At 44.8% G+C, this 13919-nt stretch overlaps 1 protein-coding gene across 2 annotated transcripts in view; it reads right to left on the bottom strand.

The window, feature by feature from the left end:
• Window positions 1-4464: 4464 nt before the first annotated feature.
• LOC115636498 (transient receptor potential cation channel subfamily V member 6-like) overlaps window positions 4465-13919 on the bottom strand; it is a 44590-nt gene continuing 35135 nt past the window's right edge. For both annotated transcript variants that reach the window (XM_030536650.1, XM_030536659.1), the window contains 2 exons: window positions 13485-13591; window positions 4465-9044 (listed from right to left, as the gene is read on the bottom strand). In XM_030536650.1, the coding sequence (XP_030392510.1) occupies window positions 8768-9044; window positions 13485-13591 (384 nt within the window). In that variant the 3' untranslated portion in view covers window positions 4465-8767. The remainder of the gene's footprint in view (window positions 9045-13484; window positions 13592-13919) is intronic.

Here is a 13919-nt window from a genome sequence, read left to right as displayed (position 1 = left end):
CCTGCTGCTGTGGCTGGTGCACTTTCCTTGGTGATAACAATGGTGGGAGTGACAGTGTATCTAGGGCTAAGGCAGCAGCTGGTGTTTGAACCAATGTGTTGTCTAGCCCTGCTCACAGCAAGACTGTCTTTGTGTAGATGGTGTCATCAGATGGAAAGAACAGCAGTGCAAAGTATTATTTTTTGAGTGCAAGTGCTCCAGCTTCAGAAAGCAGAAGTTATGTGACTGTTCCTCAACATTTCTAAATCCAGATTCAGTCAGCAATTAAAAAAGCCCTCTTTCCAATGTGTATAGAGCTTTCCTGTCTAGCATTCATGGATAACCCTCTCCATAGCTAGAAGTAGAGCCCTGAAACATGGCTTAAGAGTGCCAGGCTGGCACAGTATCTGATTTTCTGGGAAGCACACAATGACCTCACCAATCTCTGCTGAGGATCCTTTCCTACCATTTGGGCCCAGCCAATGACCCGAGGGTGGTGATGCTGAGCGCGTGAGAGCAATTTGCCAGTGTTTATGTGTGCTGGCAGCACCATGAAGTACTGGAAAAGTTGAGTCAGACATACTTCACACTCAGTGCCCTTTCAGAGCAAGGTGCCAAACCAAGGTGGGGCTCAGACTCAGTGACCTTGGAGGGAATGGAGTCTTAATCCCTTTAATGACAGTTTAAACCAGTTCAGGCTGGACTGTATATTTAGCATATCTTTCAAACAAATCCAGTGCCTTGTAAAAGCTGAACTGAGAACAAATCTCTGTATCCATAGAATAGGAGCAGCACAAGCAGCAGCCCCTCATTTCCCTCTTGGGTTCAGTCTCCAAGGTCCATGCAGTCTTTGGCCCTTCTATTGAACCTGCCAACAACAGGCTGCTTAGTAATGTCTTTTGTGATGTCCACTAGGAACCCAAATTGACTTCACACAGGCCAGCAGTCATCCCTCAGGTGATAACATTTTTCAGTTACCACCAGCATGAGCTGGCCTTGAACTAGAGAACCCCCTTGGGTCTAAATACTCTATAATCACATTATCTGAGCCAGACAGTCAAATTAATTCAGAGATCTCCTACACCACAAGTCAGGGCAGTCCAAGGCAATCATGGAGATTGGGAATCAGATGCTGCTGACCTCAGATCCTGGCACTGCACTATTTTCCTTGTGCCTTGGACAAGTCATTTGATTGCTCTGTGCTTCAGTTTCCCCAGCTAAAAAGCAGGATAACGCCTAACCAGCACATGAGGGGGCTGGGAGGGTTAATTAGTTACTGTCTTAGAACATGTAAAGGCAGAAGTATGAACTAAGTGTTCTTAAGCTGTGGAAGGGTTGGGGCAGGAAACCAGGCAGAGGAGAATGGAGAGGGAGCAGAGAGGGTTGCTGAAGGATGTACAATAGAGAGAAACACAAAGATCTGTGGGGTGGTAGAAAAAGGTGGTGGCATCTCAAACAGCCATGGGTGATGCATGTATTACCCTTACCGGTGAGCTGCTCTTCAACATGTTTTATACGCTTATCCCCATTTTGAAGTAAGTACCTTTCAGATTTGTGAAGATTTTTCGCTTGCCACTCTTGTACTTTTGGAATCTGAGATTCACCAGCAGGACTGGTGTGATGCAAGCAATGCCCAGGCAAGCTGCTTCTACCTATATTGCCTGCTGTTAGTGGCCCCAATCAGCTGAGTTACACCAGGGACAAGCTTAGCTCAGTGCACCTCGGCCCTGCCCTGGAGACACGATGCTACAGTTGCCCACAGCTGGAAAGTCATCCAAGGCCAACTCCAGTGAGCAGAGGGGCAGGCAGCTATCAGCTCCCAACTCGGGGGTTGCACTTGCTGGCGAGTTTTAGGTTATTTTCTTAAATAGATGAGTTGAAAAGACAGAGAAAATTGCTTACAATTAACCAGAATACAACAGACATGGAGAATAGCACCCCTTGGCAGGCTCCTCACACCATTTGCTGCTATTTCCTTAGAGGCAAGGCCCAGTGTATTCAGTGCCCATGGAATTTGTCATGAAGTTCACCACTTGCTGCAGAACCATATTGCTCAATCTTCATTTTATTAAAAAAATTATGTATTCTCCTTTATGGTTGCAGCATGAACCTTGGAAATGTGAGGAGAGAGTAACTGATACAGCATCTCCTGAGTTTGCAGAGGGCATGAAACAATAGCCCCAAGAAGTGTAAACTGCACAATTCATCTCAGTCAATGCTCTATGGACTCTGCAATTAAACAGCCAGGGAGTTTACCATCTTTTTCATGATACCATGGAAATTCAGCATCCCTACCATTTTTCTTCAGCCAGACCCTGATACTTTGTTTTCTGTCTCTTCCTACAGCTGCCTCTTGTTCTCCAGTTTTCCTCATGAAGGGACATTGATTGGATTTGAGTGCATGTTCTCTGCACTGTTCTTTGGAGCCAGGCATTTAAGGATCAGGGAGATGGTTTTGGAGCCCATCTTGGAGCCAAGAAGCGGGACAGCCAGATGTGGAGGATGGCGAGGTGGAATTCCAGCCTGGACACCAGAGCAGCCACATTCTGGGAGTTGAATTAGCCACTGAAGCTGCTTACAAACTCCCTGTGTCCTTGGTATGTATAAGGGTGGAAGATGCTTCTAAGCCAAGGCTTACAGACAAATTCTCAGGAACCAGGCCTCAGGCATAGTGAAAAAACCCATCATTAGAAATAATCTCTGTCAAATTTTACTTCAATGAGTATTTTTAACTGAGCGATAATAGTGTGTGTTTGTGTAGGGTGAGTGGATGGAAATGACGGGTGTTTCTTGGCCATCTAAATTGAAATTAACCAGGTCAGGTTTGCAAAAGCTGGGAGAGCGGGCAGCTATGGAGCCATCTTCTCTAGAGATGAGAGGAACTTTCATCCTCCAGCAGCCATTTGGTCCTTGGCCTCTGTGCTGAGGAAGATAGCCAGTTGGTTTTTGTGCTGGGGTGTTGGTTCCCCTGGGAACTAGGTTTAGACTGTGTGTAAATATTTTATTTCTTACTATTTTAAATAGAAAATCCCCAGCTCAACTGAGCACAGCTCTGAGGAGTTTATAAAATCATTAGCCCTGGTGCTATAGAACATTGCACAATCAGCTCACCCTGCTCTGCTCTCCTAGCAGGCATTCATCTCTTTCACAGCAGAGAAAGTACCAGCCAACAATAGGATTCAATACACAAAGAGGAGGTGACTCAGCAGGGAGATTTAAATTAGTTCTTCGGCCAGGGAGACAGAATGATGTACAGTCACTGAACCAACTAACGTTGGAACAACGCTCCTTGCATTGATCAACAAGTCATAAAGTAGAAGCAAGGTCAGATAACTAGTGATTGTCCTACCTCTCTCTTATTGTGCCTTTTGTCTACAGTTCTTGCTTGTGTCGTATTTAAACTTGGATTGTAAGCTCTTCGCAACAGGGAATTTGTCTTTGGTATCAAGAAGTACCTTGTGGCCATATGGGTGCTCCATTATAAAACGCCACCCTTCAAAACCAACCAAACAAAAATGCAGCAATGGCCCCAAACACTGCACTAACATTATTGAAGAGTGGAGTGTTCGGAGGCATTACTGGAGTGTTTGGAGCTACTTAAACTTGATTCATGTTTGGAAAAAAAGGTTCCAAAAATCAGATGTTAGAAATACATCTTTTTATTGCTTCATGGAATATGGATGAAGTGCAGTTGCTAGCTCTCTCAGCTGTATTGACTGTATACTGGCAGATTGTCTCAAAGTGCCAGTATCATGCTGTACTTTGTTATTGTTGTACATAAACCTAAATAAATAGTGGAAACAGAAGAATAAGCAAGTATCAGTACAAGGACCCAATTCTGCTTCCATTTAAATCAATGGGAATTTTACTAATAACTTCAGTGAGAACAGGATCTGGTTCACTTAGGGCTGAGGCCTGCTGAACGTCCTTCAATGGGAAGGGGGGCTGAGTTCCACAAAGATTTGCCGGATTAGGACCTAACTTTGCAAATGTTCCCCCCAGGATGTCCCTAGCCAGTTTGCCAGAATCTGGGAATGAGGCAACAGGGGATGGATCACTTGGTGATTACCTGTTCTGTTCATTCCCTCTGGGGCGCCTGGCATTGGCCACTGTCAGAAGACAGAATACTGGGCTAGATGGACCTTTGGTCTGACTCAGTATGACCATTTGTGTGTCCCATTGCACCACTTGCTGCACATGCATGAGCATGCGTATACATATACATACACAAACAGAGAGGAAAATATGGTCCCGTCCCCATTCAGTTATTCCAAAATCAAGGAAATAAGGGACCTTGATGTTATCTTCTGGTGATGATTATTTGAATCCTTTACAGTTACCGTTTGAAGCAAGAATTTTCTAAAATGCACTGTAATTGTTTTTTTAATGGGGGGAAGAGGGTGGCTTAGGATCGTAAAAACAACTAGAAACATATAATATACTCAAGTAAAGTCTAGTACTCTCAGTGGCTGATGAGTGGCTAATGTGGGGACAATCACAAGAACTGCCATAAGTTATTATTCTTAGTCAAACAAACAAAAACACACACAAAGCCCGCACATGCTTAATCTTAAAATTTTTATATTGAACAAAATTTTCTTAATCCAAATCAGATCAAATCAGTTCATCCATTTCATCTCAGAGACATTTTCAGATCTACTAATTTTCCAGATACAAGAAAAGATCTTAAAATCTTGATGTTGTTCAATAGCAATTAAAGATTGTTTGAAGTCACCTGTTGGCAGAGGTGGGGAAAGAGGAAGGTCTGTTCTGAAATGATAAAAACACTGGACGAAAACAAACTGAGTATTAAAGCAATAATGATCAGCAGTTCCACATTTCAAAGTCTTGGGCCCAAATTACATCAGTGTAAATTTTAATCCATGTTTACAGAGGTAGAAGAGAATACAGTACAAATGTGCAGTTTTGGTCCCAAAAGTTTTAGTATAAACGAGGCACCTTCTTACCCAATGTATTTGGCCCTTGATCTGCATCATATCTGCTGGTTTTCCTAACCCAAACAAGTTTTTAATTCTGCAGAGCCAATAAAGCTATGGGAGAGGGAGCATGCCTCACTCATCATCAATAGAGTACTTAGCAGGATTATGATTGTGGAAGCTTTATGAATGATAAATAGGAAAGACATAGAAAAAGCACAGCTGGATTTTCAAAACCCTTGTATAGTTTGTAGAGTTGCCAGCTAGAAGAACTTTTTGACTGAAAACTGAATCAGCAACACAGACCATGAAACACAGAATAACATTGTTACAGAGTCACCATAAAAATCATACTTTAAATGAAAACAAAAGGTAGTTCCAAAAAACAGATCATGGGAACATTTTTTTAAAAAAATACAGGCATATAAAACCCTTTTTAAGACCCAAATTGGTTAAATAATAATGAGAGGACTTAAAATTGCATTTGGAAAAAAAAAATCATCCTTACTATATTAGAATCTTGTTTTAGGGCCTGATCACAATTAAAATTAATAGGTGTCTTTCCCATGTAAGATTCTCAGCCTGCCCAGAGACTTGATGTCATTGCAAGAATGTCAGTTTAATTCAACTGAGCACTGAAGTGAACAGAAGTTCAGGGCACTCACCAACCCCTATGAGGAGCTCAGCTTATGGCTGGTCTGGGCCCCTAAAGCTATTGGGACCCAACCTTATTCCTATTGCCATTAATAGCCAAAGTTCCATCAACTTCCATGTAAGTTCTGGTTATCAGGCATTTCTCCTCATACCAAATGCTGAGCCCACAGCTGGACAGCTAAGGGACTGAGGATATTATTTTACAATTCTTTTTAAAATTACAAGTATCTTTCATTTTAAATTCTATACATATCTGATGACTGACTGGGATCTTATACTTGCTTACTTAGATATATCGTAAAGATATTTAGGTTCAAAATGTAGGGCTTGTTATTTTAAGAAGTTTCACTAACTCTCAAAATCTAATTTGAACCAAACCATTTGCATGAAGTGAAAATAATTAAGGATGTTTGGTTTTTTAAATGTGAATGTTCCCTTGCTCTGTTGGAAGCCCAAATGCAATAGCATTTCCCAGTTACAGGAGACAGAATGAAGTTGGCAGGTCTAGACTTCCCGTTCAATCTATGTGAACTGCAAATTAAAGTCAATAAAAACAGCAGGAATGGCAAAAAAGTAGTTAGATTTTGAAATTTGTAAAAGATTTGTAAGTTGTTATGATTAGTAACATACATAAGGACATTTAAAAAAAAAAGATTCTTTGCTCCTTCATAGTATCCTTTGTGTATTTTACAAAAGCTTCTCAGACCTCCATATTATATTTCCCTCTGCCTTTCTTTGCAAGTTTCTGATGTAAGAAAGGAGGAAGGAGATTATGAATTGGAAGATATGATGAGGCAAAGTAGCTCCAGTTCATGTCATACTGAAAAACAGCAGAGCCAATCACATTGGTCTACATTTCAACCCCATTTTATGTACAGAATTTAAAAGTAACAGGAACAACAATTCATAGAGGTTTTACACCTACTGATCTCACTTGTCTTTTCCCTAGGGCACCTGTTTTGGCTAGTGAGTCTGTATGAACACACAGGGCCAACTGGAGTCTACTCTCATTTACACCTGCACAATCCCAATGGCTTTAATGAAATTGTGCAGGCCTGAGGAGAGATACTGGCACTAAAAGTTTAAAGTGTGATTATGGTGACACCAGAGACAGAAAATGCACAGCTGGATTTTCAGACTCGGTGTGTGTTTTGCTGACACTTAGAACAATCATTTTTTGATCTGCAAATAGAGCTAATCACATTAGGGAATCGCTAGGTAAAAATGACCTCATGGTGTTCCATCTTAATTGTGTCTCAGTCAGATTTCCAACTGGTTGAAGAGCACAGGCAGATTTGGAAAGATGAAGAAAAACTCTACCAACCCTTTCCCTTCTCTCCTCCATTGATTACAGAAATTAAATTATTATCACAGCAGCAATTCACAGTTTTGGTAAATGTGCAAAATCACGTATTTCCCATTTCCATAAACATTTAGTGCAAATTCTTGTGGTTAAACAGGAGGGGCTGGGAGTATAGGATAAAAAAAAGACCAACTCACATGACTTCAGTTAATCACAGTGTATCTAATATAAGTATTCATCTTAACCCAAGGGGAAAAATCCCCTCCTTAGGGCTCAAGCACACATTCAAGTAGGGGGAAAATAGTACATTTAATAAAATGCACATAACCTCAAAGGCCATGCATCTTGATATGACACTAGAGTCTGCAGCAGTCCCATGCAGGGGATAGTTGCTTTGAAGGGTGGGAATAACATCAGTAATAAGAAAGCCACTAGTTTCTGGTCCTTCACTCCTTGGTTCTGGATGCCAAGGAGCAGTAAAGGATGGCTTGTTACAGTGGTAGTGTCTAATGCACGCAAGCTACCTTTGGATCTCCCTTAGACACAGAGCTTGTCTCACAGGGCCTGCTAAAGAGGAAATGTCAGGCTACAAGTTGCACTCAACTTAATTCTGCAATTGGGATTATACTGTGAGTTGCTGAGGGCATGAGGCCCTTCAAAAGGGCACCTCATTTCTTCCCTGTAGTCATTATCCTGAAGGGACGTCCTGGCAGAGAACTAAAGGAAGAGGTGAAAAAGCACTGAATCTGGAGTGGGGGACTGTGTGGATGAATCAGAGTCATTGTGGACCAGGCATCATTGTATGTTGTTAAAAGAGACAAGACTTGTTTCCAAGTTGCCTCGCAATACTTCCCACTGTGTCTCACCCTGCACTTGCTTCCCCGGTCGATTGACAGTGGCCATATAACTCCCCCTTCCCCTCGTGACATAGCACAGGGTGAGCTGCAGCAGATGTGCCTCACCACAGCAGGCTCAAAGCTACACCACTGGTCTCAATGAAGGCAGGGACCAAACAGCCTACAGTCTCAACACAGCAAAGATAACAGATGGCAGGTAGATATCAGACCATGAGCCAGAGACTTCTACTTTTCCATAGGAAATATGGCTCAGGATCAATTCACCTGGGATCTCCTTAGGGAGTCATCTCACCAGCCTCTGCACCCTCTTTAAACAGGATAAAAGTCCCAGCACAGAATGCGTGACATATCCTTAGGAAACCAAGAATCAAATTTCTGTAGCAAATACAATTAAAGTGCATTCATATGGCAGAAAAACACTCAGACCCTCCTAAAGTAGCAGTGTGGAAAATGCCAGTAAATAGAGGTTTGTCTTTCTTGAGGGAGGAACATCTGGCAGCCTCTTGAATGCCAGCTGTACGGGGACTGTCCCTTTAATCACTGCAGTGTCAGCAGCTACTAGTTTCCTGAGTTTAAATATTGTTTTCAGTTCTGTATCAAAAAAATCTCCCAAGTCAGCTTTCCTCAATTCAGAAAACACTGTGGTCTTTGTGGGACCAAGGGAAGGAAGATACCAGGTATCAGAGGGCGAGAGAGAAGTTACTGATCAATTCATAGGTGCACTGTGGTCAGGATTTCCTGTAAATGGATGAAACCTCAGTGCTGGAACATTTTTCTGTCTGTTTCTGTAGAGAGTTACAGAGCTGGACAAACACCAAACTCCTCAACTCAGCTCCTACCCAACACAGCAACAAGGGCACATGGAAGAGGGGGAGAGGAGACTTGGACACCGTGTCCATCCTGCAGCATGGAGTATTCCTGTTGCATCTGGAGAGCTCTTAATAGCTATGGAGTGTGGTGTCCATACTGGAGTTTTCACTAGCACCTGGATGCTTCAGCAAAGGGCATCCACATTGTGGAGTCAGGAGAGATGTGTCTCAGACATGGTAGACCTCCTCCTCTTCCATGGCATGGTTGACTTCCCCTTGAAGTTGTCTGAAGGTGGTACGCCTCAGGATCTCCCAGCCACGGTGGGAACTGCTCTGGGATGTGCTCCGGGACACTGAAGGAGCAACTGGTGCTAGGTCCTTCTTGTAGGGGAACTCACCATTCAGCTTCTCTGAGTGTTTGTCAAAGTCCTCCTTATCCTGGGTCTTAAATGCTTCTGTGTAACGATGCATCTTTTGCTTGTTGGGATCAACCCTGTCCTCTACCCTGTAGAAAGGTGAGAAGAAGTTGAATACACCAGAAACATCCAGTTATGGGTTTACAATGGCTCCAGTGGCCCATGCTCAGAAGGGCCCCCGGCCTGCTCTATTTGCACTGAGACCTGAGACCCCGCTGTCTCCCCCCACCCACCACTTGCTCCTCTCGACCTGCCTTCCGGCTGGCAGAAGGCTCCTCTCTGCCCCCTGGCCCCACCTCCTGCTCCTCTCAGCCCCCTGGCCGGACCCCAGTGCACGTCCGGCTCCTGGCAGTCTCTGCTTCCTACCACCTATGGGTCCCCACCTGTCTCCCCGGAGCTGAGCCGCCTGGGACTGGTGCAGAAGCCTGGCCAGTCTCAGTCAGGTGGCGGAGGTGGGTCAAAAAGACAATGTGGGGGGCTTGGCTGGGCCCGTCCAGGCAAGTGCGTCTTGAGGGAGCCTGGCCAGGGCAGGACCTGGCCTGGTTTATCACGCCACTCCAGAGGGGCTGGAATGATTCCCTGCCCTGGGACTAGCCCTGGCTGTGCTGCCAGCTCAGCCCAGCAGACAGTCGCCTCCCAGCAGGCCGCCTCCCAAGAGGCAGGGTGTGGGGGAGTGGGTCTCTTGGAGGTCGGGGAAGGGGGCTGGGCTATGAAGGGTCAGGGAAGATCTGTGTGTTGGGTCACTAGACAGTGGGGGTTTTGTGGGGGGTGCTGGGCAGTTGTGGTGGGGCTGTGGGCAGGAGTGGTGTTGTGCAGGGCGCTGTGTATTTGTGGGTAGGTCTGGGGGGGCACTGGACATAGGGAGTCAAGGGGTGTTAAGTGGCAGGGAGGAGCTGTGTGGTGTGTCATGGGCCTGCCCCTGAGGGGAAAGGGCATGCTGGCAGCACAGGGACAGGCAGGCCACTGTGTGTCTGGCAACTGCCAGTTTGTAAATAGTGCCTTGGCTTTGGCAGTGAGAAGAGTGGGACTGCCCCTGCCATGCCAGGCCGCACTGCCTCTGGCTGGCCCCTTACTCTGGGGACTGACTTCCCCATGCCATGCTCCATTGCCTCCATGGGCGCCCACAAATATGTTTGGTGCCTGGCCCATAAAAAGTTAATCTGGCCCTGAAAACATCCCAGCTTCTCAACAATCACTATCAGTTCCACCAAGTAGGCCTCTCCCAACACCACACCCAGCACACGGCTTAGCACATCCATAGGGGAACTACTCACAAGTAGAGCTCCTTTAGCTTCCTCCTATTCTCTCTCTCTCTCTCTCTCACACACACACAAACACACACACACTATTGAAGGAGACCCACCACCTCCACTAGCTTCCATTCTCCCCACTGTCCCAAAACCTTCACTGGCATTGTTTCCTTCCCGCTCTCCAGTTCTCTCTCCCCTTCACTGATTTCCTAACCGCACCTTCCCCTTCCCCTATGATCAACTGCGAATTCTTGGTGAACTTGCTCCACTTGACCCCACATCTACTTCCCCTTTCCAATTGCTAGTTCGTCTCTTCTGATCTTGATAATTTGCCTTTCCCTGTGATTCTCCAAGCTGAGTCCCTGGGAAAGACACTCTTCCCATTGCGCTGCGCTTTGCACCTGTAGCTCACCCCTTCTGATCCACTTCCCCTCTTTTATTCCACCCAAGAACCTTCCTTCTCTGCTTAGCTTGCTGCTGTCTCTCTAAGGGCAGTGCTCTGCCATACTGTGTGTTGGTAACAGGTATACAGTAGGACTGCACACATGATTGGAGTGTGTCAGCACCATTCTCCCCTTGAGGGGAGCACCTGGGAAGTGTGGTGTACACATGTGTGCGGGGAAAGGGCTGGGTGGATGGGCTACACAGCATTCTCAGCTGTAAGCTGTTGCCCATCAGTGACACTGTATAGCTAAGCTGCTCATTGTCTCCAGCAGGCTTGACATCCACAAGCATCCATCTGCTGAAACCTGCTGAGAGCCCCATTGAATAGTGCAATGGCTCCCCCTTGGGGCCTGATCCACAAAACACAGACGTGTGAAAGGATAAATCCAGACATTGGTCTTATTCTCTTCTCACAGTGGTAAGAATCAGGAATAAAACCAGAGATGTGAGAGAAGAATCAGGCCTGATGTTATCCAAACCAAAAGAAACAAGTTACATAGAAACCTTAGTATAGGACTTAAACCAAAATTCTGGACCAAAGCAACTTTGAGGGTGGTTGTTGGAATTTGGTCCAAATTTTATGCCTTGGGTCCACTCCCTGCTGAATACTTTCTATTTTGGAAACACAACATAGAATCATAGAAGATTAGGGTTGGAAGAAACCTCAGGAGATCATCTAGTCCAATCCCCTGCTCAAAGCAAGACCAACACCAACTAAATTATCCCAGCCACAGCTTTGTCAAGCCGGATCTTAAAAACCTCTAAGGAGGGACATTCCACCACCTCCCTAAGTAATCCATTCCAGTGCTTCACCACCCTTCTACTGAAATAGTGTTTCCTAATATCCAACCTAGACCTCTCCCACTTCAACTTGAGACCATTGCTTCTTGTTCTGTCATCTGTCACCACTGAGAACAGCCGAGCTCCATCCTCTTTGGAACCCCCCTTCAGGTAGTTGAAGGCTGCTATCAAATCCCCCCTCACTCTTCTCTTCTTCAGACTAAATAACCTCAGTTCCCTCATTCTCTCCTTGTAAGTCAGGTGCCCCAGCCCCCTAATCATTTGTGTTGCCCTCTGCTGGACTCTCCAAATTTGTCCACATCTCTTCTGTAGTGGGGGGACCAAAACTGGACACAATACTTCAGGTGTGGCCTCACCAGTGCCAAATAGAGGGGAATAATCACTTCCCTCAATCTGCTGGCAATGCTCCTACTAATACAGCCCAATATGTTGTTGGCCTTTTTGGCAACAAGGGCACACTGCTGACTCATATCCAGCTTCTCAACCCCTGTAATCCCCAGATCCTTCTCTGCAGAACTGCTGCTTAGCCAGTCCAACATAGTAACTTGACACTGTGGGCTCATATTAGACCCCAGGGTTCTGTCCAAATGCCCCTTTCTATTACTCTTGTCCTGTTTTGGAAATATTTGAGGTGCATTTCAGTGCCGGTGAAAACTAGTAGGCTGACAGGCCCAGAGACTGAAGCCTTCTGCTTATCTAATGCAGAGTTCTCAACCTTTTTCTTTTTGAGGCCCTCCTAAATATGCTATAAAAACTCCACAGCCCACCTGTGCCACAATAACTGGTTTTCCGTATATAAAAGCCAGGGCCAGCATTAAGGGGTAGCAAGTAGGGCAATTGCCCAGGTCCCCATGCCACAGGGGCACTATGAAGCTAAGTTGTTCAGGCTTCTGCTTCAGTCCCAGATGGCGGAGCTCAGTATCCCAGGTTTCAGACCCCTGCAGTGGGAGTTCGGCTTTTTTGCCCTGGACCCCAGCAAGTCTAACACTGGTCCTGCTTGGTGGACCCCCTGAAACCTGCTCGTTGCCCCCCAGGAGCCCCAGACCTCTGGTTGAGAACCACTGATCTAATGCACAGGGACAAGCTTCCCCAGCCATACACAACACCCCCAAAAATGCTCTGCATACTTGGTGGCATGTGGGAGAAAAAGAAGAATTCAGGCTCTGTAAACCACTCAGGGCCTTGGCCTCTCTGTTGAGACTGTCAGGGATATGAGTATCTATCTATGAAGAGCTGGACTGAACACATCAACTCATTTCACATTGAGTGGCATTTGAATTGCCTCTGTTTGCTTAGCCAGCTCTGTCCTAAATCAGGTTGGAATCTGTATGGTGGAATGGCTTCATGGACCATTCCCTGAGCCACCGGAGCCAGCTAGTCCCAATCTCATTCCTTGCATTGTTACGCTGTCCCCTTCTCTTTCTCTGTGCTGCACACTTACATGCAATTCTCTCATATGTGGGTGAATCATAGAAGACGAGGGTTGGAAGAGACCTCAGGAGGTCATCTAGTCCAATTCCCTGCTACAGCTGGTCAGAAAATTTTAGTCAGATCAGCTTTTCGTGGGAAAATGCTGTTTCGATTAAAATGATTTTTTATTTTTTTTAGCAAAGTCCTATTGATTTCAACAACACATCATTTTTTGGGGGGAAAAAATGGAAATCTGTTTTTGTGAACATGTCCAAGTGTCCCATTTTGACATTCCAGGGATGAAAAGTTTCAATTTTTCATGTTGAAATTACTTTTTGTTTTGAAATTTATGGAATTTAATATAAAAAATAATAAAGAGGTCAAAAGATAAGCAAAACATTTCACATTTATCAAAACAATTTGTTTAAATTGACCTGAAATGAATGTTTTTTTAAATTTTGTTTCATGAAAAATGTCAAAATTTTGGTTTTTGGTCCTGATTCAGTTTGAACATTTTTTTGAAATCTTGAAATTTTTCAGAGGATGGAAAATCCATTTTGTGACCATCTCTAGTATGTACACACATGCACATCCACAAAGAACATATCAGAGAGGGTGACTCACCTAAGATACCACCTGTTCCCCATTCCATACTCCCGTCCACAGATCCCAGAGCGAGGCCAGAGGCATCGTGGAAGTTTCCGTTCCAGCATTACAGTGGTGGCAACAACCTTCCCAAATAAAAATGACAGAGGAAAGTAAAAAAAACAACAACCCAAAGCACTATCTGAAAAACCTCACTTTGAAAATCATTGACAACACCTCCATGAGAAGAGTGTAGAAGTACTAAAGAAAGGAGAGGCAGCATCTCTATCCTATCTACTGAAGGGTTGCTCACTATTTTTCCTTTAATTTCACCAAGGGTTAAGCAAACCATGGACCATCTTCAAACAACAGAAAACAGAATGTTCTTTCCCCTTACACATGGTGGCAGGGAATAAGCCAGTCAGTGTACAGTCTATAGGACATGCCACTGTGGTTATGCAAATATTACAGCCA

This window comes from Gopherus evgoodei, chromosome 1 (assembly GCF_007399415.2).
Source record: "Gopherus evgoodei ecotype Sinaloan lineage chromosome 1, rGopEvg1_v1.p, whole genome shotgun sequence".
In the NCBI taxonomy this organism is placed as follows: Eukaryota; Metazoa; Chordata; order Testudines; family Testudinidae; genus Gopherus; species Gopherus evgoodei.
The sequence above is the reverse complement of the archived record's forward strand: the minus strand, read 5'-3'. Positions and strand labels throughout refer to the sequence as shown.